This window comes from Anabas testudineus, chromosome 5 (assembly GCF_900324465.2).
Source record: "Anabas testudineus chromosome 5, fAnaTes1.2, whole genome shotgun sequence".
Lineage (NCBI taxonomy): Eukaryota > Metazoa > Chordata > Actinopteri > Anabantiformes > Anabantidae > Anabas > Anabas testudineus.
Window position 1 is genome coordinate 26251953 of NC_046614.1, and position 27296 is coordinate 26279248.

The 27296-nt window shown below is 42.4% G+C and overlaps 1 protein-coding gene and 1 long non-coding RNA gene across 3 annotated transcripts in view; one reads left to right on the plus strand and one right to left on the minus strand.

The window, feature by feature from the left end:
• Nucleotides 1-10974: 10974 nt before the first annotated feature.
• Nucleotides 10975-27296, minus strand: part of LOC113155156 (E3 ubiquitin-protein ligase RNF123) — a 108481-nt gene continuing 92159 nt past the window's right edge. For both annotated transcript variants that reach the window (XM_026349710.1, XM_026349709.1), the window contains exons 38-40: nt 25350-25444; nt 12212-12297; nt 10975-11332 (exon numbers count right to left, since the gene is read on the minus strand). In XM_026349710.1, coding sequence (XP_026205495.1) covers nt 11233-11332; nt 12212-12297; nt 25350-25444 — 281 coding nt within the window. In that variant the 3' untranslated portion in view covers nt 10975-11232. The remainder of the gene's footprint in view (nt 11333-12211; nt 12298-25349; nt 25445-27296) is intronic.
• On the plus strand, nt 11346-15054 carry LOC113155286. Its single transcript, XR_003298116.1, has 3 exons — nt 11346-11717; nt 12156-12319; nt 14429-15054. It is a non-coding gene; the product is annotated as an uncharacterized LOC113155286 (long non-coding RNA).

Consider the following 27296-nt stretch of genomic DNA (forward strand, 5'->3'; position numbering starts at 1 on the left):
CGGATGCCCCCGGGACGCCTCGTAGGGGAGGTTTTCCGGTCCTGTCCCACCGGGAGGAGGCCCCGGGGAAGACCCAGGACACGGTGGAGGGACTATGTCTCTCGGCTGGCCTGGGAACGCCTCGGTGTCCGCCCGGAAGAGCTGGAGGAGGTGTCTAGGGAGAGGGAAGTCTGGGCATCTCTGCTTAAGCTGCTCCCCCCGCGACCCGGCCCCGGATAAGCGGAAGAAAATGGATGGATGGATGGATGGATAATTTCAACTACATTTTTATGTATTTTGTGTTTTTCTTGCAGAAAGTACCTTCATACAGAAATGTCTGGTATTAAAAAAAAAGACTTGTTTTAATATTATATTATTGTGAAGGAGTCATGTTGAGTTCAGTTCAGGTTTGTTCATTTCAAGTTTGTTATTCATACATGTAATGTAAAAGATGAATGTGTTAAACTTTGTGTAAACCATCTCTTAGTTAGTGCTTTCTTGGAGTGTCTTAATGAACCTGTAAGTTGTCTTTTGGTATAAGTCTGTCACACAAATCGTGGTGACGGTCTGAAGGAGGCTGTCAGGCTAAAGCAACAGATAGTTCCCGTAGGCCAGGCGAGCTGCAGCTCGTGAATGCAGTCATGAATGCAAAAACGTTGGTGTGGGAGACGTTTAGATTAGTAAAGGTAATCATTTGGATTTAATATGAAAGAGATGAGTTTAAACTAAATCAATACGTCCAGTTTTTTGTTCCCTCTTAGTATTCAGAGAAAATCAACAAGACAAACCAAATCTGAACCAAAACATTGTTAATTAACTGAATATTTTTTCATGAGCAGAAAATGTGGGTTCTTCTCACAGGCTTCACTAAGATCCCTCCAACAATTGGAGCATGCAGACGTGTCATATTGAACCTGTGAATTTGAACTATTAAAATTCACCTTGGGTGACACTATGATGTACCGGTTAGCACCGTCGCCCTAGTGTTATTCTTGTGTCTCGTGTATTGTTGTGTAGATAATGTTACTCAATGTTCAAATGTTTTTGTGTGTAATGGCTGCTGCAACACCAAAATTTCCCCTTGGGGATCAATAAAGTATCATCTATATATATCATCTCTATCACTTATCTATCTATCTATCTATCTATCTATCCATCTATCTATCTATCTATCCAAAAGAGCCTGCATCCAAATCTGGGTCTGCCAGGACCTGTGGTCAGAGATCTTAAAGGGACAGTCCAGCTGAGTTTCATCAGCATAGCAATGAAAAGAGACACCATGTTTACAAATAATATGTCCCAAAGGAAGTATATACAAACCTGAAGACCAAACGTCACTAATAGGAGGTTTCACTACGGGAACCATCCAGGACCGTTGTTCTACCCCACCCCGTTTCAAGTTTTCCTTTCACTTTGTGAGCTGGCAGTGCTGCAGTGAATGAGCTCCATGTGTTGAAAAGCAGAGCTGCCCAAGACCATGACTGAGATATAGATCCACTACCTGGTGGTTCAGACCAAACTGAAGAACATCAAGTATGATGGAGGAGCTGAGACAGATCCACACTGGAGTCAGGAGAGCAGGAAGATGATTGATTTGAGCAGCTGCAGAAAGGAAACCTGATCTTCTATGAATCCGACCTGACAGAGTGTGGTATCGATATCAGAGCAGCCTCAGTGTACTCAGGAGTGTTCACACAGATCTTTACAGAGGAGAGAGGACTGTACCAGGACAAGGTGTTCTGCTTCATCCATCTGAGTGTTCAGGAGTTTCTGGCTGCTCTTCATGTCCATCTGACCTTCAAGACCTTTCAGAGTCCACATGGACCTGTTCCTGAGCTTCCTCCTGGGCCTTTCACTGCAGACCAATCGGTTTCTCTTAGGTAGACAGAAAATGGATCAATAACAAATCAGGAAACAGTCCAATACATCTAGAAGAAGATGAAAGAGACTTCCTCAGCAGAGAAAAGCATCAACCTGTTCCACTGTCTGAATGAACTGAATGATGGTTCTCTAGTGGAGGAGATCCAACAGTACCTGAGATCAGGAAGTCTCTCCACAGACCAACTGTCTCCTGCTCAGTGGTCAACTCTGGTCTTCATCTTCATCGTCATCCAGGAAAGTTGTGTAAGTGTAAAGATAGTGGAATTTATTCATCATTAGATCCACAGCTACTGTATTTCAACAACAGAGTGACAATTTGTTTTCTTGCTTTACAAATTAACACAAATGTTTGTCATTTTTCAGACTGAGTAGCTGTAACCTCTCAGAGAGAAGCTGTAAAGCTCTGTCCTCAGTTCTCAGCTCCCAGTCCTCTAGTCTGAGAGAACTGGACCTGTGTAACTACAACCTGCAGGATTCAGGAGTGAAGCTGCTGTCTGCTGGACTGGAGTCCTCACTGTGAAGGGGAAACTCTCAGGGTAGGATTAGTCTCAGAGACGGGACTTTTTCTTTTCTTGATAATGTTGTTGTTTAAGATCAAGTGGCAAGAAAAATGTTATGGCACTGCATCAGTTTCTGTTCTCACTGTGGAGTCATGTTGATGAACACTGCACCAGAAAGTTGTTTTCTCACAGCTGCCAGGTCTATCCATCCATCCATCCATCCATTTTCTTCCACTTATCCGGGGCCGGGTCGCGGGGGGAGCAGCTTAAGCAGAGATGCCCAGACTTCCCTCTCCCTAGATACCTCCTCCAGCTCTTCCGGGGGAACACCGAGGTGTTCTCAGGCCAGCCGAGAGACATAGTTCCTCCAACGTGTCCTGGGTCTTCCCCGGGACCTCCGCAGCTGGCAGGTCTAGCTTTAGTTAAATGAGGCTCATGCTAATGCTAAACTTCAAAAGTGAAGAGCGCCACTAAATCTCTGGTGCTAATGTCCTGGATCAGCTGATCTGATTAAACCTGCTTCAAACATCGTCAACACAGAGTGATGAAGTGATACTTCCTGCTCTGAGTATAAATGATTTTTACTGGTCACAGTAATGGCTGAAAGATCTACTGCGCACGTCCATTATGAACCTATGAAACTAAAAGTGATTTGAAAATTCTGCTACATAAACTGGATCCTTCTGGATCCCGCTGGACTTGTTTTCAGATTCAGATTGAGTTGTTTTTAAGACTGATAGTTGTCGGGAGGGGGGGGTTGTGGGTTCAGGAGAAACAGTATTCTGTCATCAGCATATAGACTTATTTTATAATGTACGTTTTTCGTTATTCTAGTCATTTCTAGTTTCATACTCGAGACAATCTCTTCACTTCCTATACACTCTTCCTAGACACTTCTTCCTTCGGGATTATTCCTACAGCGTTCCCTCACCATGGTAGAACCGTTTGAATCCACCTCTGATGTTCCTTACTGTACTGCCCCTCTCCCTTTACCTGTAACAGCGCCAACATTCACGACTCCTACTTTCACCTCCACTCCACTCTCTTATCCTTTCTCCTGTCTCTCCTCCAACACGTCTTCCTCTTCTCTTTCTCTTACTTTGCCCAACAGGAGCACAGTTTCCACCGATACCCTGTATGTCACCAACCCAGACCTCAACTAAGTAGTATGGAACGAGTTTGTGAGCCACATGTCAGATTTGGTCCCCACCAAATGGTCTCCTGACCACTGAACACTGGCTTGTGCAACCAAATTGTAATTTGTGGTTACTGTCATGGTTTTAAAGTTGAATTCAGTCAAATCCAAAATCCCCTGATAGATTTAAACATGTTTAAATGTTTTGATCCATTGACTGGATTTTCATCAGTAGTTCCGTAAATCAGTCCATGAACAGTGTGATACAAGTTCAGGTCACCAGGTGGAGACAGACTTCTGTCAGAAACCGTCATTCACAGTTATTCTGTCGTCATCTGTTCTTTACAGCACTTTAATTCCTAAGTCTTCATGTCGCCGTGCTGATGTGACACAGAATATTATAAGTTACTGTTTCACAAATCATTTATAGCTCACAGCTCCTCGTTCATCTCTAAGTGAAAATGTCAGAGTGAGATTAGAACAAACTCAGATCATTGTCAAAGAACGTTTTTTTAAATAAAGTTCAAATGTGCAGAGAATCCAGGGAACTGAAATCAACAGTGACTCCATCAGCGTACGTCTGAGATTTCATTTCCTCCAACACGTTTCTCTTGGAAACTTGTGAACATTTGTTCCCACCGCCCTGTTCTGTTAATGAATGACGCCCAAAGCAAATGTTTTCCTGGAAATCCAGAAAATAATTCAGCTTAACTAGTCAGATGGGTTTAAAGCAATTCCTTCTAGCTCAGAGCACAAACAGCTGCTCTGCTCTAAACTCACCTTTTGTGGTTTGTACCAGCAGGAAGCTCGGTTCACTTCAAATCTTAAAAACACATTTAATTTCATATCAGAAATAGGTTTAAATATCCTGTTTTCTGCCTCTTCGGTAGGGACATTAAAACCGCTTTACTTCAACTAAACACCAATTACATTCCTCCTGTTTTGACGTCTCAGTGTTGTTCTTACTCGACACGAACATCCGAGGATGTTAATATCACAGGTTTTCAGTTGGTTCATCCACCAACACAAACTGAAATCTGAAAACAAGTCCAGCGGGATCCAGAAGGATCCAATTTATGTAGCAGAATTTTCAAATCACTTTTAGTTTCATAGGTTCATAATGGACGTGCGCTAAACCAGCCAATATGTTTTTAAGCAGCAGCCACAAGCTCCCTGCAGCAGTTTAGATAACAAATCCAACCGTCTGGGTGGGTTTGCAGCAGGTCTGAGCTGCACCAACTCTCCCCTGCATCTTTCTCTTTGACCTATTTATTCTTTGTCTGACACACAAACACAGCAGGGTGCCAGTGTGCTGTTCAGCTCGTCCATCGATCAGGGAGAAACAGAAAAGGCTCCTGTTCCACTATAAATACACTTGGTGCTCTCAGTGTCCTTGTACTGTCCTCCTCCTCATCATCATCTTTCTGTCCTGCTGCAGTTATTTCTGTCCTGATCTATAAACTCAGCCTGGTGTCAGGTTGCAGGACAGACCAGCAGGTCACACACACACACACACACACACACACACACACACAGTGACAGTTACAAACGGCATTTTCTGTCTGTCGGCTGCTTTTACACCTGAGGTACATAAAGTTGAACGTATGTCCACACATACTGTGTGATGCGGTGGAGCCCCTCCCACAAAAGCACACACACAAACACAATGTGTGAAAATGTGTGGATCCATTAATCTCAGTCGGTGGGTTGAACTGTCCTTGGGAAACAAGCTGAACTCCGAACTGCTTCCAGACCAGCAGGTAGCAGCTGTAGTTACTTGAAAACTGATGTTTGTTGAACACAGAGTGAAGAAGAGCAGGCCCGTTGAACTTGACCCTTTATTTAAAAAGAAAGATAAATAACAATTCTATATATAGTTGAACTGAAGAAGAAAGAAATTCTTTTCAATTTTTGTCTTTGTAATTTGTATTTGTAAAAACACTCTGGATCATTCCAGAATCAGCAGGTTTCCTCAGGTTGTGAGGAGATTATCAATCGGAGCAAAAAGGATCTAATGCCATCTAATGCCCCTGAGCATTAGATGGCAGAAACCACTGCTGAGTGTGAATGGCCTTCGAAGCCTCAGGCAGCACTGCATGTCATCATACTTTGGAAAACACACAGTCCACAGAACCTGAAACTTTCAGAACCTGAAACTCTGCAGACTTTCCTAAAGTTCACAATCAGTGTTCAGGGGCGTGAGGCCCCGAATGAAGGCACCAATAAAGACGATGATCTGGGCTTGATGTGCTGTGTTGTCGTAGCGAAGGAAACTTGGAGCAAAGATGATCAGACTGAACCCAAAGTGCTCCAGTTCTCAGACCTACTGCTTTGTCACCAGCTTCTTGAAGCTTCCTGCTGCTGATAAACACTGATGGACACAGAGTAGAACACGAGCACCTGATGGTTCCCATCGGAGAAATTCACCATGTCCACTTTTACCTTCTTTTGCTGAACATTTACAGAAAAACAAGAATAAATATTTATTTCTGTTAAAGTAGGACTGAAGGCTGACTGAGGCTGAACAATCAAATCACTTCAGATCAGTAAACGCACGTCTCCACAGGCTGCATGTGAGACCTGCACAGGTGGTGAGCATGGACAAAGAAAGGTCTAAGTCATCAAGAATCTAAATGTACAAACTAACCTCAGACAACACACTACTGGGACGTTCTGGTTCAGGATAAATAATTTACTGCAGGTATATGGTCTTTATAGTGCCTTTATAGTTCCGTTCATCATCCCAGAATAAGAAAAAGAGGAAACCAAAGATAAATATGTGGTAACAAACTAATTTAGGTTTCAAAGCTAAAACTAAAAAACCAAAACCAAATTTTATTTTTGCATTTACTTTAAATTTTCATTTCATTTCCTTTTTCCTGTTTTCTACTTTCGGATAAAACATCAAACTATGCTGTTTATTAGAACAGAAAATAAAACAGAAAAAAAAGTTCAATTTAAAATGCTTAAATAGAAAATTTTGAACTGAAATGTGTGAAATATGATGAGTTATAAATAATAAATAAATATAACTAAAACGTTCCTAAAGTTCCCAATCAGTGACACCAACATCCCATAATAACAAGTCGTCTTCCCTTCTTTTTATTAAACATAGTCATCAGTGCTGCGGTAACGAGGAGGACTGGAAACATCTCAGGAACGTGGAACTGTTCCTTTACAGAGCCCAAACTATGAAAAATCCACTTCCTGGTACATGTATGTGACTCTATGGGTCCTGTGGACACACACCAGCTATGTTAGAAGTGCACTCACCTTTTTTTGTATTCTGGTTTTGAAGAAACCAGGTCCTGATTAGTCCACTCAAAGTCTGCTCTTGTAATAACATATGATCGAGCCTCAGGGACCCAATCCCTGCTCAGGCTCGGTCCAAACCAAACCCATGACGTTGTCGTTCTCAGTGTGAAAACAACAAAACAGCAGCAGCAGAGCACAAAGCACGGACACTGCTCAGCTTTTGGGTGTACGGACCATCTCCATCCTCCCAGGCTCTGAACATCTGTGGATCCATTTGTTTTTGAAGGAGCGGTTCTGTATATGTGTGTCTATGTAAAGGTCCAACCAGTTTTGGATGCTGGGTTCATTTAAGTACTGAATAAACCAGTTGGCACATTTCCAGACTTCCTGCTCACTATGATCTCCACAACTTTACAGCATAAAATGGGCGCTTTAAAGATAAAGATAATAATGAAATACTATAAAAATAAAGAGAAGCCGACAGCTGAGCACACACACTCACTCAGATGTGTAGAGAGTGTTCTCTACACATCTGAGTGAGTGTGTGTTTAAAGTCGGGATCATCATCTTTACAGTACATCACTTTTCTGCAGGGTCACAGATGGACTGAGACAACAGGCCTCTGGACACAGACTCTGTGGTTCCAGCAGAGGCCGTCTGAACCACAGAGTCACACGAGGCCCATGTACAGATATGATGATGAAGTACGAGTGTCCACAGAAGTAAAGCTGAAGAGGTGGACTGATTTGTTGATCTAAATCTCGTCACACACGAGTATGACTTTATACTGTGGAGTCCCAGAGTGCTGCTGTCTCTCCTCGACTTCATCCTGTTGGATGTTACATCTGTGTGTGTGACTCTGAAACTCAGAATGTAACTGAGCGGTTCCTTTTCACAGTATCACTCAGTTCATTCAGATGTACAGTGGCAAGAAAAAGTATGTGAACCTTTTGTAAACTTTAGTTTTCTGCATTAATTTCTCATAAAATTTGATCTGATCTTCATCTAAGAGTATTAACAAATATAATTACCTATAAATAATAAAATAATAACAAAAAAATCTGGTCTTTCATGTCTTTATTAAGAACAACCATAAAAATTTCAGTGTGATTGGAAAAAAAGTATGTGAACCCTTGGAAAAATGACCTCATGAAAGCTAATTGGAGTCAGATAACATAAGTTAAAAAAAAATGTTTGTAGATTGTTGGTTTACATGAAGCTGGAAAGGGTTACAAAGTGATGTCAAAGACTTGAAATTCACCAGTCTACAGTTCAACAATCTACAGATGGAGTCACTTTGGGACTGTAGCTTTTCTACCAAGAAGTGGGTGTGGACAAATTAATACAGAAAACTATGAAATTCCAAAAGGTTCATATACTTTTTCTTGTAGAAATCTAAACCATTTCCAGTAACTGCTGCTCTGTAAGCCTGTTACCACAGTTTCTTTGTCTCATGCAGACATCTGACCCATGATTATATTTTCCCCTCAGTGTGTTCCTCGTCTTGGCTAAAGTTTCAGTTTGAGCTGATGTGGTCTGTAGTGAAGCTGACTGCAGTCAGGATGTTCATGTGGTGGGTATTTATTTAACAAACATCCTGTCTGCAGTTTCTGGACTGGTTTCTAACTCTCACTGCATCTTCACCGGCGTGCCGCAGGGTTCAGTTCTCGGTGCTCTACTCTTTTCCATCTATACTACATCCATAGGTTCCATCATCCAGCCACATGGTTTTTCCTGTCATTGCTATGTGACGACGCACAGCTCTTCCTGTCTTTTCCACCAGATGACTCCATTGTCTCACTACACATCTCTGCTTGGATGAGACAGAGGCATCTTCAGCTCAACCTCTCCAAGACATAAGTTCTTGTCTTCCCAGCCGGTCCTTCAATACAACACGACTTCAGCATCAACAAGGGGTCCAGTAATTGTTCCCACTAAGTGTTCCAGAACCTTGGGGTGATCATTGATCATCAGCTGAGCTGAGACTGTACAACACATCTCATTGTTCAGGCTCTGGTTGTGTCTCAGCTTCACTACTGCAGTGTCTTACTGACGGTGTTACCAGCTGCACCATCAAACCTCCAGATGATCCAAAATGCAGCAGCACGTCTCATGTTTGATCAGTAAAAAGGACACGTTACACCACTTTTCAGATCTCTGCACTGGCTTCATGTAGCTGCTGCATCAGGTTCAAAGTCCTGACTCTTACCTACAAAGTGGTCAGATCAACAGCACCGGTACCTGAACTCCCTCATCCAGGTCTACAATCCCTCCCGCTCAAGGTGCTCTGCCAGTGAACAACGTCTTGTGGTCCCCTCACCTCAAAAGATCCCAAAACCTTTCAGCTCTGTGGTTCTACAATGGTGGAATGATCTAGCCACCTCTGCACGCTCAGCTGTTTCAGTCTCAGTTTTCAAATCTGAAATCTTTCTCTGCACTGAAAACCCTTTAGATATCTATATATCTATAGATATATTGCTAAAATCATTTAAGTTCATTTTTTTCCTCATTACTGTTCACAGAGCACCCATACTGACAGAAAAATACAGAAATTTTGAAATTTTTGCAGATTTATTAAAAAAGAAAAACTGAAATAGCACATGGTCATAAGTATCTAGAACATTTGCTCAGTATTTAGTAGAAGCACTCTTTTGATATAATACAGACATGAGTCTTTTTGGGAAAGATGCAAGTTTTTCACACCTGGATTTGGGGATCCTCTGCCATTCCTCCTTGCAGATCCTCTCTAGTTCTGTCAGGTTGGATGGTAAACGTTGGTGGACAGCCATTTTCAGGTCACTCCAGAGATGCTCAAATGGGTTTAACGGGCCACTCTGCCATAAAGACCCGACTGGTGGAGGGCTGCAGTGATGGTTGACTTCCTATAACTTTCTCCCATCTCCCGACTGCATCTCTGGAGCTCAGCCACAGTGACCTTTGGGTTCTTCTTTACGTCTCTCACCAAGGCTCTTTTCCCCCCCGATAGCTCAGTTTTGCCAGACGGCCAGCTCTAGGAAGGGTTCTGGTCGTCCTAAACGTCTTCCATTTAAGGATTATGGAGGCTTGTCTGCTCTTAGGAACCTTAAGTGCAGCAGAAATTTTTTTGTAACCTTGGTCAGATCTGTGTCTTGCCACAATTCAGTCTCTGAGCTCTTCAGGCAGTACCTTTGACCTCATGATTCTCATTTGCTCCGACATGCACTATGAGCTTTAAGGTCTTATATAGACAGGTGTGTGGCTTTCCTAATCAAGTCCAATCAGTATAATCAAAGACAGCTGGACTCAAATAAAGGTGTAGAACCATCTCAAGGATGATCAGAAGAAATGGACAGCTCCTTAGTTAAATATCAGTGTTACAGCAAAGGGTCTGAATACTTGTTACCATGTGCTATTTCAGTTTTTCTTTTTTAATAAATCAAATTAAATTAATTATAAATTAATAAATTTCTGTGTTTTTCTGTCAATATGGGTGCTGTGTGAACATTAATGAGGAAAAAAACTTAAATGATTTTAGCAAATGACTGCAATATAACAAAGAGTGAAAAATTTAAGGGGGTCTGAATATTTTATATATATATATAGAGAGAGAGAGAGAGAGAGAGAGAGAGAGAGAGAGAGAGAGAGAGAGACACATATATAGATAGATAGATAGATAGATAGATAGATAGATATATAGATAGATATATAGATATATAGATATATACATATATAGAGAGAGATCGATAGATAGATAGATAGATATATAGATATATCTATCTATATATCTATAGATAGATATATAGATATATACATATATATATAGAGAGAGATAGATAGATAGATAGATAGATATATAGATATATCTATCTATATATCTATATATCTATCTATAGATATATATATATATATCTATAGATAGATATATAGATTTACAGATAGATATATAGATATATAGATAGATATATATATCTATCTATCTATCTATCTATCTATCTCTCTCTCTATATATATGTATATATCTATATATCTATCTATAGATATATAGATATATAGATAGATATATAGATATATAGATAGATGTATCTATCTATTAAACTTTTACAGACTTCAAACCAACAACTGCTGCAGGTTACAGGACTCTTCTGTGTGAGGCGTTCACAGGTTGTCGTTTCTACATCTGGTCCCAGATGTAGAAACAGTAAAGTTCAGTAATGTTCCCCTGACAAAAACACACACACTCAACAATCAGGAAGTGAACAAGTGTGTCAACTCTGAGCTGAAACTGTGTCTTTATTATCTGAACACAGTAACAGGACACGTGTGGGTCACGCTGCTAAACCTCTGTCTTCATTCATCTGTTCAGTGGATTACACACACACAGTACAGTACCGACCTCTGAGAGAAATCTTTGGGTTGTTGATATGTCATCTGATGTACGAAGGACTTCACGTTATCTACACAGGCTTTTTTTCTATATGTTCTTTGTGTGTGTGTGTGTGTGCGTTAGAAGGCGGCCGGCTTGCTGTAGTCCTCGACCCCGGTGATGGTGGCTTTGCAGAAGAAACAGTCCTTGTTGTTCATCAGGTGCTGGTTGATGCAGGCTCTGCAGAGACGACACAGACAGAGGCTGTGATGAAAACTCACAGAGTCAAATACACAAAACCAACTATGTTAAGAAATACAACAGATAAAGCAGAGTAGGTAAAGACAGAGAGTGTTGATCAGAGGGTTGTGTTACTGCAGGAAATGAATAAAGACACTAATTCCATGATTCCACCATCGAGATTGGATTGAAAAATTTCAGTGAACTTCTTCTTTGTTCTGTCCTACTGCTAAAATCCACGGACGAGTCAGTCCAGGTCTGCCTGTATCAGATCATCATCATCACCTTCAGGAACTGTCCCTTCCTGTTTTCTCTCCTTTTGGTTAAATGTGAGCTTCTTCATCTACTACACAATGAGGGGCTGTAGAAGAGTTCGGCCTTACAGGTGATCATCAACTGTTCAAATCCTCTGCTTTATTCAGTATTTAATCTTTTCTGGTTGTTTGTTGACAGAAACTAAATCAAGTGTTCGCTTGGTATTTCATAGTCATTCATTTTAATCAACCTACGTCTTGCTTTATTTATTGCTCATTGATTTAGTGATTATTAAAACACTAGGACCTGACGGCTGTGTAATAGTAATAAGAGAAGTTCTGAAATTCGCAGCGTAGATGCCGAGCAGAGAGAGAATCTTGTATGTTTCTGTTTAACTTTCTGACTGAGGCCGTGAACCAATTATAGTCGATGACTTGTCTTTGATCTGATGAATTCCTTATTTAATCAGTCAACTGCTAATATCTGTAATTATTATTTATTATTAATGTTTTGTAGCCGATGCTGTTTCTCCTTTATAATAAAAATAATACTTCCCTGCACGTCACAGACGTGACGTGTGTGTGTGTGTCTATGTGTTAGGTGGAGAATCGTGTGTGGACTCACTTGCAGGACTTGTGGGAGCAGGGCTTGAAGATGGCAGAGATGGAGTGAGCGTAGCAGATGGGGCAGAGGTCTTCTTCACTGGTCGGCTACGAGACAGCAACAAAACAGGTGGGTTTAGAAGCTGCTGCTTCTTCTCTCAGAGTCAGATGTTCACCACTCAGTATAAATACATAATATACAGTGATGACGGTCACAGCTGGGTCACGGTACTCTACACACTCCGGTATGATCCGTACATGTATGTTTTTTCTATTACCTACTGATTTAAACGCTAACTGGAATCAGGAGCTGACAAACCTGAAATGACTTAGAGCTACTAGAACTTACCACTGAGTACTTACTAATAATAATGGAGTAATGTTTCAGAAATAATCAAATATGTAGCTAGCTCCAAAGATTAATAAAGTAAAATCATGGTAGTTACTAAAGTAATTACTTGTTAACCTCCTATTACCTGGTTGTTACTTCAGTAACTACTGTGACATTAGTTTAGAGAGGAAAAATAATTGTGTCCTACAGGATAACCTGTTTCCATCTGTTGAAACTCAGTAGAACCTGAAGCAGCAGGACAAATCATCAGAGGAGCTGTGGCATTAGTTCAGAGCCATTCACACACTCAGTGTCTGGTCTGAGAATAGTCCAAAGTTCCTCCTGGACACTGTGCAGGTCTGATCCACAGCTACAGGAAGCTGGTTTGAGGTTCAACCCGTTATTAAAGCCAAGCTTTCACTTTCTTTATCCACCGCCACACTTTCACACCGCACATGGTGTACTGTGCACTGTACTTAGATCCCTGTGTTTTACCTAAATGTTGAACTGCTCCTTTAACCATTTCAGTATTTTCCCGCAGCCACTGCATTAAAACAGTCGCATGTCATCTTCTCCTCCCTGCATGAAGTAGGAAAAACTCCCCCACCAACTGTCCTATTAGCATGTTTAGCCCCGGTGCATTATGGGAGGTCTGAGCTAACACCACAGGTGCAGAAGGAAACACTTCGGCTGAGGAAGTCAACATCACACTCGCTGCCTTCTTCCCTGCTCGCTTCATCCCATCTGTTCACTTCATATGTTTTCACTTTACAACCTCTCCTCATTTCCTGCTCCTCCACCCGTCATCACTCCTTCCTCCCACTTCGTCACCAAAATAATCTCCAGCTGCAGAACACCTGAGGGTCAACCTGCCGGTTCCCTCCTCCACTTGCTGCAGCGTTCTCTCACCTCCAGCTGATTCTCTAATTCTTTGTGCCACGTCGGAAAGCTCTGCCCCGGTATTTTCGTTCCTCCTGAGATCTGCGTCTGATCCCAGCCCACCACCGCCCCAGAGGAACAATTTAGAGGCTGCTGAACACACCCCTCACACTGTGCATCTAAAGGTTCACCACTGTTAACTCAGTCTGATGCATTTCTGTGCATTTTAATCAACAATGCACCATCACAGCACTGTAACTGCAACTTTCACAGATGACCCAGTCTAAACAGACGACTTTTGATTTTAGGAAGAATCAGACATTTCCCCTGTTTTATCAACCTTCAGTGCAACAGTAAAAATCTCTGGATACTTGACAATAAACCGACTTTTGAGTTGGAGGGAACGTTCAGCGTAAACTTCAAAGGTCAGATGTTTCGATCTTAGCTGGTTCCAGCCGTCACTACATTTAGTTTAGAGTTTAGGTTGCTCCTGCGTGGTCGTAGATATAATCCAACATTACTTGATCCTTCACTAATAAAGGATCTTGAATGACAAACAGAATCCTCTTCTTTATGACACCAGTTTTACTTTCAGATGGCACACATCACAGATCTAACCAAACATTCAGTCTGTAGAACAACCTACAGCCAAGTTAGTTCACTTACTTGATGTTACCTCAAGTGGTGGTAAAGAAATTAAAGCTCGATAAACACGGTGAAAAGAAGCTACTTTGGCTTTTTAAAGTTCACACTGAACATTTTCTTTTTCATCATCCCGGAACCAGGCAGAACCCAAACACAGGTCTGGAACAAGCAGCGAATAAATTAGGGAAAAAGACCAGAAACAAACCTGCTGACAGAAATGTCTAGTTTCACATTCAGTAACAGAAGGTGCAGAGAGGAAATACACTGCTGCTTTCTGTGAGCCGACACACAATTAAAAAGGAAAATGGATTGAAGATTAGTGAAATGAATTCAGTTTTATATTCAACTTCAGTTACGTCAGTTCCATCTGTGTCACGATTTCAGCATCTTCTTCCAAGAACGAGGAAGTTGGAAGATGAATTTTGGCCTTCACTGCTCCTCTGACTGTGAAGTTTGACAGACCTGAACTTGTTCCCTGACAGTTGAACCGCTGCAGGTTTCACAGCGTTTCAGACTCTTAACATCGTCCAGCTGAGTTAGTGATGTTTTCCAACAGATACTCAGTGCTGCCCAGGATTGTGTCGCAGCCCCTGGTCACCTTCCAGACTAACATCCAGAATCCAAACATCTGCATCTGAACAACAAGCTGCTCCACACAGGGTATAAATGAGTTGTACTAAAACCAGGTGAAGAAATTAGTCAGAGTCTGCAGGTCTAATAAAGGCCTCAGGTGGTTTCAGAAAGTCTTGAATATGCTGCTTTTTTCTCCTTCATTTACTCGTCTCCTTCCTGACAGACGACCGCTGTGTGATAAACGTCGGGGCACCGACCTCATTTTAAAAGCACATTGAAATGTTGTGACCTGAGGCTCAAATAAGAAAATGAATAAATGTGCAGCTGTTACTGTTTCATTTTGTTTCCTGTCTGACCAACATCTTTACAGTTTGCTACAAAAACCAGCAAACGTTTGATATTTTACTCCACTATTATTCTTTATTATCTTTATTATGCATTCATTTTATTTATTACGTCATTAGAAATTCTCTTGCTGGTGTGTGTGTGTCTATCTGTGATAAAAATGTGTGACAGTCCACTTTGATCATACTGGTTTTACTGGTTTTAATTAACAGGTCATTAAACATGTAACTGCACAAACTGTGATTTCAAGTTAGAGACACATTTCTTAAATCTCTGGAAAACGTTTTCATCTAAGTAAATGTTTTTTCTCTTCTCTCTCAGTTTAACATATAGTGACAGGAGAAACCACTACAGAATCACCAGTATACCTGACATTTGCTCTAACCACGGTAACCTCACCAAATCAGCTAAAACCTAAAGATTTCTCACTTTAAATTAGAAATTCAGTTTTATTCACCGTTACACTCTGGTCTGCTCCATATTTGCTAACCACAGCTGCAGCTGTAAGATTTCTGTAGCTGCTCGAGTTGCCTCAGCACCAACAAACACACAGAGGAAACAGCAGGAGGAGGATTTCCAAAGGAAGCATCCAAATTAAACAGGCTCAGAAAACTGCACAACATTAACGTGTTAGAGGAACCTGAAGTCAGAAACACTGATGTCAGTGATTCTCCAACCAGAGCAGCAAATGATCAGTGGAGCCGAAACTACAGAAGGCGATATATTCACATTTCAAATATGAGCAGTGTGGTCCCAAAACAAACATCACACGGTTTACACACATACATACACAGGTGAAATCATCATTCAATCCAGATCCTGCTGTCAAACACAAATAACTGGACTTTTATAAGTTTCCAACACTGTTCGGGGCTTTTACATCACAGTGTTCACACAGACACACACATACATTTTCATATGGCAGTCACTGTGACACTACTGTCTCATAGACCGTGTTAATCTACTCTGTTTCTATTTTTAATTTATCACCTGTTCTGCCTCGCCCTAACCACCCCAGCAACCTGCCTTGCTCTAACCCTAACCATCGCAGCTAACTGCCTCACTCTTACTCTAACCATACGATAATGATGATGTATATTTTATATATTTTAGTTGATCTGGCAACAGAGCACAGATTTAGTAAACACCCCTAACCTTTAACTCCCCCTAAAAACAAACTAAACTATTCTCTCTCCCCTGTTTATGCTTCACTGCTCGTCCTTTGTCTGTCACTGTCTGAGTCTTCAGGCTACGACTGGATCTTTGCCAAACAGAGACTGAAACTTTAATCCCCTGCCTGACGCTCCGCCTGAGCTCCTCTGATGCTTCAAGGAAATTAGGAACCTTTAAACTTGTCTTCTACAGATCCCACACTGAAGTTTATACCAGAGAGGTCTGTGGATAAAGGTTAATGTTGTTACTTTACCCTAAACCACAACCTTTCCTAAACCTAACTTAGTAGTGTTTGTACCTAAACCTGTTGATGGAGTCCACCAACCCACGTCTATGCTTAGTTTCTGCTGCTGAACTTTAGGCACCAGTTGAAGAGAAGATGCCTTTACTGCTGCAAGTGTATGAGAAGAAATATTAACCAGCTACAAGCTGTCAGCTCAACAGAAGAATCACTGATTCAGTGACTGCAGCAGCAGCAGAAGCCAGGAGGAGTCAGAAAGGTAAAGTAGATACAGACAGAAAGCTCCACTCTCCTCTTCACTGCTCCTGTTGAAGTACAGACTTCATCATGAGCCTGAAAGACAAATTGTGTCCTACAACAGTTTGCATCTTCAGCAATGTTCTCATAGCAGGAAAATATAAATATAAACCTGGAGAGTTATGGCTGCAGAGCAGGCACAGCTGAGTTCAGACAAACCGATGAGAGCAGGAAAAACATAAATATCTAACACAATCTGTCACAAGAAGCAAGCCAGGAAGGTCAGTGTGTGTACGGATGTGTGTCTGCAGGCTGCATGTCGGGGCCAAAAACTCCTGATGCCAGACGAGTTGCGAGGCGAAGAAACCAGAGGACGGTCAGGGAGCCAGCCATCATCTGAACCCTGAAATACCGGGGAGGAGAGAATAATGTGTGTGGTGTCAGGGTGAGCTGAAGAATGCCAGAAATAAAGACGTGTGACAGCTTGTGTGGGAGAGAAGGGCAAAATTCAACAGCAGGGTGAAGGAAGGAAAACTGAGAGATAGCGACAGAGGGTTGGAAAGAGACGAGGGACAGGGAGGTTTTTACAGGAGGAATCATCGCAGGATGAAAGGGCATCTGCATTATTCACCAGATCATTTCAGTCATTCATTTATTCTAGAAAAATGTGAGAAAAGACATTTACACACTTTAGACTGCTCATATTGTGCAAAGAGAGAAACAGAAGAAGACCAAACCAGGGAGGAAACGTCATCAGGGATGATCACACTGCTGTTCTACTGTCATCATCAGTGTCAATGTTGATAAATGAGGTGAAGAACGTTGAGTGTGTCGTCTGGAAAAGGTTGAAGGTTTAATCAAATGTGAAGAAAAAAAACAAAGAACCAAATTCCTATGAAAATGAGCGGATTCCTCTTATCCCTCTAATAACCAGGATCGGTCTGCCTGTTCCATCAACAGTGGACAGTAAACACACAGTCTGAGAGTGTGACCACAGAGGATTTAACATTCAGTGAGTTCCCAAGTTGATTCCATTTCTTACAACTAATTTACAGTGTGAACGTCTTCTTGCTTCTATAACACACACACACAGAGACACACAGCAGCGTACAGTGTGGTAATCAGAGGTCATGTGGAGCTGCAGTCACAGCTCACTTCCTCTCAGGCCTCTTTTTTTGTGGAAATAAAGAAAATTAGACTGTCTCTTAGAAGTGTAATTACTCCAGACGTCAGCGCTGCAGATATCCCACCCCGCCCCCCACTCTGCTTCATATGCTTTAGTAAAATTATTAACTACTTCAACATGTAAACTTCTCAACTCTGTGGACGTCTAGTCTCCTTCTGTTGGTTTGTCTTGTTTAAAAAGAGAGTTCAACGTCATCATTCGCCAATAAATAAGGTTCATGTAACAGTCTCAGTCTCGAAGGCTGAAAGATTTCAGGCTCTTGATGATCTTTGTTTCATTCACATCTGCTGATTTTGTGTTTGGTGGATTTCCAGCCATCAGGGCAGAGATCTACTGTGTCACAGCACAGTAAATCCAAACTTTATAATTGACCTTTCACACATTTTAGAGTAAATCTACTCATGTTACATCACATTACATTGACACAGGGCCGTGCATGTGTAAGATGATGGGGGGTGGTTCACAGATGTAGCAGCAGCAGGACGTCCTTTCTCTGACCTCACAGTTCACAACCTGTGTCCAGATGACAGGAGGGAGCTGATGGGAGCTGAACGCTGCACTGAACCAGAAGAAAATCACAGCTGATGCTTCACTAATGGCTTTCTGTCCGTGGTACAGCTCCTACTGCAGACCAACACCTCACCTGACAGGTAAACTGCCTTCCACTGCTGTCTAAACTAAACTCCAGTTCTCTGATCAACAAGTCAGACCTGGTCGGCCAAACATGTTTTAACCCTGAACTGAAGTCAGTTTAGCTGTGAGAGGACTGATCCACTTCTATTTCAGTTTCAGGACAGACTCTGTTTAAACTGGGCTGCGTTCAGGTGCTACCACGTGTTAACAGTGAACACATCACACACAAAACACTACGACAGTGAACACAAAACACTATGATGATTTATTTTAACGCTGGTCCGTAAACATGCTAAGATCGTGTCCAGGTGAAAATTGATGCGTAAATCTCAGCAGCTTTAACACAAAGGTCAACACCAGCGAGCAGAAGCAGAAGCTTCTGAACAACACACACATCACCTCCTGTTTATCTATAAGCAAGCGAAGAAGGTGTGTGTACAACTGTTAATCGTCTATGGAAACACTGAGAGGTACTCAACCAGTCTGATAGCTTTTCAAACAGTCCTGTGATTTAACAGCAGACTGCTGCTGAAGAGGGGGGCACCAGGTACTGGGGACACTTAGTATTAGCATTAACAGCAGCACAGGCCCAGGAGCTGTAGACCTGTTCAGTAATCCACACAGGTCCACTTTTAATTATGATACTGGGATACAGGAGGATTATTGTTACATCCAGCTGGGACGTAAACATATAAAGTGCTGAATTACAATAGGAACTAGGGGGAATGGGTACAGCAGTAGTTGGTCCAACAACACTGTCCCCCCCCACCCCCCCCCCCCCCCCTTAGAAAAGACCAGTGTGGTCCTGGTGGACTGAACGTCACCACATGAAGTAAAATAGTAACAGACCATGTTCCTCTACGCTGGCACCAACTATGTTTCAGTACTGGTTTATGTCTACGCCTGTCAGGACCCAGACTCTAACCATTCTACCATTAACTTTAAACTGTGACATACTGAGGACCAGACAAACATTAGTGTTAATCTTCATCTTCTCCCAAAAAGGAACCCTTCAACATCTTCCCCCTCCCTGATGAAGGGTCGATGGACTGCCAATGAAAGAGCTCTTGAAATTCACTGATAAATGTTTAACAGTCAGATAAGACGTTTAGTTGCACAAAACCTGAACAGTCACGAAAGAGAAGCTTGTTCTGGGTCCAACACAGCTGCATGGGTTCAGGAAAACAGACACTGGGTGTAACCATTACCAGGCAGTTCAATTACTGTCTTTAATTGTCCTCAGTAAGATCAGATCAGCTGATCTTACTGAGGACGGCCGGAGTAAAGGATCAAACTTTGTCCGGGACTTTAAACATTCCAGAGGAGATCAGAAGAAGGACAACGAGGGGATGTAGAGGAGGCAAAAAACAGCAAAAAGGAAATAAGGAACGGAGAAGAGCGATGCGCAGAGAGAAGGTGAGAAGATTCAAACCTCATCTCCCCTCTCTGATTATGGGTAATGTGAGATCACTGGACAATAAGATGGACGAACTGACAGCTCTGGTGAGGATGGAGAAAATCTTTACAGAGTGTAGTTTGATGTGTTTCACAGAGACATGGCTGCATGATGGTATTCCTGACTCCAGTGTTAATATAGACGGTTTTAACACCGTGCGCTGGGACAGGAGGCGAGAGGAGAGCGGTAAGAGGAGAGGAGGGGGGCTCGCCGTTCTCATTAACAACAGGTGGTGCCATCCTGGTCATGTCACTGTGAAAGAGCGTGTATGCAGCCCTGATATTGAACTTTTGGCTGTGGGACTTCGTCCATATTATTTGCCCAGAGAGTTTTCACACACCATATTAATCGCCGCTTACGTTCCTCCATCCGCTAACGCCGCTGCTGCGTGTGACGTCATTCAGACGGTCACCTCCAACCTGCAGACCAGACACCCTGACGCCTTCTTTATGATCTCTGGAGACTTTAATCACGCCACCCTCAATAAGACACTTCCTACCTTTACCCAGTTTGTGAGCTGCCCCACCAGGGAGGAGAGGACATTGGACCTGATGTATGCTAATGTTAAAGATGCCTACAGCTCCACTGCCCTCCCCCCTCTGGGAAAGTCGGATCACAACCTGGTACATCTCCTCCCACAATACACACCTTTGGTTCAGAGGCAGCCTCCCACCATTAAAACTGTAAAGAGGTGGACAGAGGGGGCACACCTTGCCCTGCAGGGATGCTTTGAAGAGACAGACTGGAAGACTCTCTGTGAACCTCACGGTGAGGACATTGATGGACTGACGGACTGCATCTCTGACTACATTAATTTCTGTGTGGACACCCAGGTACCCACAAAAACCATTTGCTGCTTCCCAAACAATAAGCCCTGGGTCACTAAGGACATTAAAGCCATCCTGAATGACAAAAAGAAGGCATTCAGATCAGGAGACAGGGAGGCAGCAAAGAGGGTCCAGAGACTGCTGTCTGTCAAGATCAGGGAGGGGAAGGAGACGTACAGGAAAGAACTGGAACAACGCCTTCAACAGAACAACACCAGGGAGGTTTGGAGGGGCATGAGGACCATCACTGGCTACAAGTCCAGCAGCCAGGAGAATGTGGGGACTGTGGACCGAGCCAATGAATTGAATAATTTCTTCAATCGATTCCAGGCTGATCCACAGAGCCCACTTCAGTTCACTAACTGCTCCTCAGTCCCTCCCCCACACGACTCAGCCACCACCCTAACAATCTCAGCTGAGCAGGTGAGAAGAGAGCTGAACAGGCTTCATCCCACAAAGGCTGCAGGTCCTGATGGGGTCAGCCCAAGGGTGCTGAAAGCCTGTGCTCCTCAGCTATGTGTTGTTCTCCAACACATCTTCAACCTCAGCCTACAACTTGAGAGAGTTCCTCTAGGGTGGAAAAAGTCGTGCCTTGTTCCAGTGAATAAGACGCCACGTCCCAGAGTCCTCAATGACTTCAGACCTGTGGCTCTGACATCACACATCATGAAGGCTTTTGAGAGGCTGATCCTGGAGTCCCTCCGACCTCTGGTCAAACCCTCACTTGACCCCCTCCAGTTTGCTTACCAACCCCATATTGGAGTGGATGACGCCATCATACACCTTCTCCATCGCACCTACACCCACCTGGACAAGCCTGGGGGCTTAGTGAGGATCATGTTTTTTGATTTCTCCAGTGCATTCAACACCATCCGGCCTGCACTGCTGGGAGAGAAATTAAAAAACATGCAAGTCAACACTCCCCTGATTTCCTGGATCATGGACTACCTCACCAACCGGCCACAGTACGTCCGCCTGCAGAACTGTGTGTCTGACACTGTGATCAGTAGCACAGGTGCTCCACAGGGGACAGTTCTGTCTCCATTCCTCTTCACCCTGTATACCTCAGACTTCAGGTACAACTCAGAGTCCTGTCATCTTCAGAAGTTCTCTGATGACTCTGCAGTTGTAGGATGTATTAAGGGTGGAGATGTCACAGAGTACCGTGGAGTGGTGGACAGTTTTGTGAACTGGTGTGGACTCAACCATCTGCAACTTAACATCAACAAAACAAAGGAGCTGGTGATGGACTTCAGGAAATCTGGGAGTCCTGTCATCCCTCTCTCTATACAGGGGGAGGAGGTGGAGGTCGTGTCCGAGTACAAATACCTGGGAGTGTACTTGGACAACAAACTGGACTGGACCAAAAACTCATCAGCATTGTACAGAAAGGCTCAGAGCCGGATGTACTTCCTGAGGAGACTCAGGTCCTTCAACGTCTGCAGCACCATGCTGCGGATGTTTTATGAGTCTGTAGTGGCCAGTGTCATCTTTTATGCTGTGGTCTGCTGGGGCAGCAACATAAAGGTGGCAGACACTAACAGACTAAACAAACTGATTAGGAGGGCTGGCTCTGTTCTGGGGGTGGAGCTGGACCCTCTACATGTTGTTGCTGAAAGGAGGATGCTGTCCAAACTCCTCTCAATCTTGGACAATCCCTCCCACCCACTGCACAGCGTGTTGGTTGGACAGAGGAGCACGTTCAGCCAAAGATTTATTAACATTAAATGTTCCACCGAGCGCCACAGGAGATCCTATCTACCTGTGGCAATCAATCTGTACAATTCCTCCCCCCTCTGTAAGGTGTGGGGGAAGTGATACTGTCCCAATTTCATTTATCTATTTACATATTCTGTATATATATTTTTTTTCGGTATTGATGTTATTGTGTATTTATGTTTGTGTATTTATGTTGGTGTTGGATCTTTCCTGGTTGTGGTTCCTTTTCTTTCTGTCTGTTTTGAGAAAAATGGTAATGAGGCAAAACAATTTCCCTCTGGGATCAATAAAGTTTTTTGAATCTTGAATCTTGAATCTTGAATCTAATCAGGGAAGATTTCTATGACCAATGCAGCTTTCAGCAGGGCCTGACCTTCACTGATCAACACACAGCAACAGCAAATTCAACACAACACTAAATAACATAAACACAGACACAGCAGCCTGCCGGTGACCAGAGTCCAAGATCGTCACACAGCAGATAGAAGCATGTAGACACTATCAAGTTACAGAAATGTTAAAATTCATAGAAAATGTCCAGTAAACTGAAATAAGCAGAACTGCAGAGAGAGAAGATAGAAACATCTTATATGTGATGAGTGAAATTATTTTACTATAGGATACAGATCTGTGGTTTAAGGGACACACCTGAAGATCTGACAGAGAGAAAACCCCATAGACAACACACTGAGCCACTGATTGCTAACAGCTAGAAGTTCTGGCAACAGAAAAACCTGCAAATCCTGCAAGAACAGAAATTCTCATGTTCCTGTTACTAAACAAACATAGACAGAGAACGTCAGCTTGTACTGTGGATATCATGGACGTATTAAGTAGAACTTGATTTGTGTGCTGAAGGTGTGAACGTCGTTGACAGTAAAGTCTACACCTTTAGCCTAAATGAGCATTTTCATCTTTATCACCTGACATGGGAAAAAGAAACTGACGAGAGGAAGTCGTGGAGGCTGGTTTTTACTCTGTAAATGACTACTTAATTTGTAGTAAAGTAAACTTTTAATAAACTACTCAAAAACATACAAGTACACAAAACAGTGAAGAGAATAATTGCTTAGTTCCGTTTCTGGTTCAGTCACTGACATCATTGGTAAATATCAATTGTGTTTAGTTCAAAAAGAAAACAGAGTTTAATTCCCATTGCTCGTGCTGTTTCTCAGAGTGGACAGAGGAAACATTCCCATCAAGAGACACAACCTTCCATCAGAGAATATCTTATCTCTGCAGAGAACCATTAGTGGGTTTGTGGAAACACAGCTCAGGCTGTGGGCTCACTGCACTGATTCTATGTCCAACTTTGGTTTATTTTCTTCAACCTCATCACCAGTTCGTCTTACAGGGACTAATAACCGATTGTCCACAATTGGTCACTACAGTACCACTAATTACACTGTTGAAGAACTTTGTGTTATTGGTCCTTTAAGCATGATGAAGCAAAAACAGTGATTTATGGATCTCTCCTCTCTCCTTCCTCTCACTCCCTTATCAATAATAAATCCTCTCTCTGGCCAGTTCAGCTCTGTGGTGGAGTCTACAGGGAAAAGTAAAAGATCTGGTTTCTGCTGCGGAGAAAAAGAGCAAAACTGACAGGGAGAGGAAATGGGTTTCTCTCTGACCAGGTCCACTCTCAAGGGCAATGATATCAGTTTGTCCAAACCACCAAACTTCAACTGGGCCTCAAGAAGCAGCATTTTTATATACTTCTCATAAATGTGCTGTCTTACCTTTGATCAGCACGTCCATATCAGATCAATCTATCTTTACAAATAGGCTATGTACCACAGGCTTTTAAGGTTGCTGTAGTCAAACCTCTACTCAAAAATTCTACTCTGGACTCAGGGCTTTTAGTGAATTATAGACCAATATCCAATCTACCATTTATCTCTAAAATTCTTGAAAAGCTAGTTTCTAAACAATTATATGACCACCTGCACAGTAATAACTTGTATGAAGATTTCCAGTCAGGATTTAGAGTACATCATAGTACAGAAACAGCACTGGTAAAGGTTACTAATGATCTTCTATTGGCATCAGACAATGGACTACTCTCTATACTCGTCATGTTAGATCTTAGTGCTGCATTTGACACTATAGATCACAACATTTTATTACACAGACTGGAACATGTCATTGGACTCAAAGGAACAGCACTAGAGTGGTTTGAATCGTATCTATCAGATAGATTCCAGTTTGTACACGTTAATGATGAGTCTTGCACAGCATGCACACAAATGTTAGTTTTACAGGGTGCAGGATAATGTCTGCACTCATGCCAGTCAAGTAATAAAAAATGTTTGCAGATAAATCTGTAACTACAGGGGGATCATTTCACACGTGACTGAAAATTAAAGCATGTGTATAGATAGACATATAAATATAGACAGTTTAAAGTTTAATAGTGTTTATCCTGCAGCCAGAGTTCTGACTGGAATTAGCAAGAGAGATCAGATGTCTCCTACGTTTGCTTCTCTCCATTGGCTCCCTGTAAAATCCAGAATTGAATTTAAAATCCTTCTCCTCACTTATAAATCACTTAATAATCAGGCTCCATCTTATCTTAAAGCACCTCCTCCTGTGGAACCAGCTCCCAGTTCAGGTTCTGGAGGCCGATAGTGGAAAAGAAAAATTCGCTTTAGAGGAAGAAACCTCCAGCAGAACCAGAGTCAAGGTGGGTGGCCATCTGCCTTGACTGGTTGGCGTGAGTGGAAAGAGAAGAGAGAAAGGAACAGCAAAAAGACCACAATATGATCAGTAAGATCAGCCAGCTTCTCTTTTGTTCCGACAGCCGATAACACCACACACTCTCCTCCCAGACTCTAGTAACAGTCTGAAGAATGAGCTTTTCTTTCTTTTTGTTTCAGCACAGAAAACTTCACAGGATCAACAGTTCTAATACTTACAGCTATGCTGGCTGCAGCCTGTTTGGATTCTTCTGTGAGAAACGCCAACATCAGCTCCACCTTCTGTTTTTCCTCCTCGCTGATGTAGTCGGTGTCTGTTGGCAGGAAACACACAAAACACCTGTGAACACACCGTGCAGTGTGAAGGCAACATGTTCTGTAATTAGGTTTGCTGCCACAGAACAGATACAGGTGTAATTATCTCTTAGCAACAAGGCAAAAAAACTAAAATCCACATTTAACACTTTTCTGTATATTAACTAACAAAATCATTCAGTTTTTACCTAGTTTGCTTTTCTTTACGTTCACAGAATAATGCTCAAAACTGAATTTTACAGTTTCTTTTTTCATTGGCTGTGTTTGTACTGTAAGCAATGTTTTTCTTCTAAGTATTCTTAGCATGAATAAACAAAGAAATCTGCACTTTGAATCTAATCATGACTGATGTAAACTGATCCGAGGTCTGATACAGATTCTACACGAGGTGGAAACACTGTGCTCCTGTTACAGCTGAAGCTCCAAACACAGACCACAAAGGTAAAGCTGAAATACAAAATGTTTGGGACTGCTATTTAATGACATCTTTCAACCACAAAACTACACCAACAATAATTTTTCCACCACAGTATCGGATTCTGTTCAGAATAGTTCTTTTTAGTTCACTGAGACTGGCACATTTTCTACAGCTGCAGTCAAACAGTTTGGAACAACATGAGAACAACCAGGGTCTCAACACCACTTAACCTTTTTCACCAGATTTCAACATGTTCAACCTGTCTCTGAAGACTCTCAGACGTGGGTCAAGTCCAGGTCATGATTTACCTAGAGGGGCAGTGTAAAGAGCAACTGGAAATACTTGTGCTCTTATATCAGTCAGGTGCATAAAACTCAATGTCATACAAGCATGAAGTTGCTGAAAACAAAAGAACAAGCAGAAAACGTACAGGAACCCCAGGCACTGTATCTTGAGGCACTGACACGCTTGTACTAGGATGTGGATGGTTCTGGTTTTTGATGATATATTCTGAAGGTGGTTCTGATGTGGTTGGTGTTAGAACATGTAAGGGCGAACAACAGGATGGAGTAGGTTTACTGTACTGTCTCTGAGGAAGTTTGTCAGTGCTACACTGCATCATCTGTGGTCACAGAAGAAAAACGTCTTGGAAGTTGTTGGAGACCATGAAGAAGAATTTTGGTAATCGCAGGATGACCACGGTAAAGAGTCCACTTTATAGCCTTAATGGAAGATGTGGAAATGGAGGACATTGGGGAATCATTGTCCATTTCCCTGCTGGACACTGAGGTCGGTGATGTGGTCAGAAGGAGCCACTTAACCTCCCTGACTGATGGCAGGATACTGGAACAGTGGAAAAACTCATTCAATCCACATTCAATCCACTCAACAGCACACAGACTCCTGCTCCTTGATTTGTCCTGTTCAGGATTCACAAGATACAACTCTGGGCTTTGAAGGTCGGACTCACTGGAACGCTGTATAGTAAGAAGGTAAAGGTCAGGCTCTGCTTTTGTTACCACTGTCCTCCAGTTCCAGGAGCTAAACTGTGGCACGTCTCAGGACACAGTACTAGATCTACTTCCAGGTACTCACAGGGGATGTGGTGGTAGCCTGCAGCGCTGTTGCCCACGGCTGGTTAGACAGATGCATTATTCACATCCCAAGTGCTGATATAACAAGTTTTATAAGCAAGTTGGTTTAGTGGCTGAAGATGGAGAAGTGAGGAAAGATGTGCCGAGACATCACACATCAGCAGGTTTGTTTCCTGTTCTCCTTGTTAAATGGATGTGACTACTTTATAAGAACAAGACAAACACATTAAACTGAGTCTACAAAATGCTTTTCCCCAAAACAGTTGATTCCTTTTTGTTTTCTGATGTGTTGCTGGAGCTGTTCCACCATTTCTTAAACTTTTTAATGAATCTGGTTAA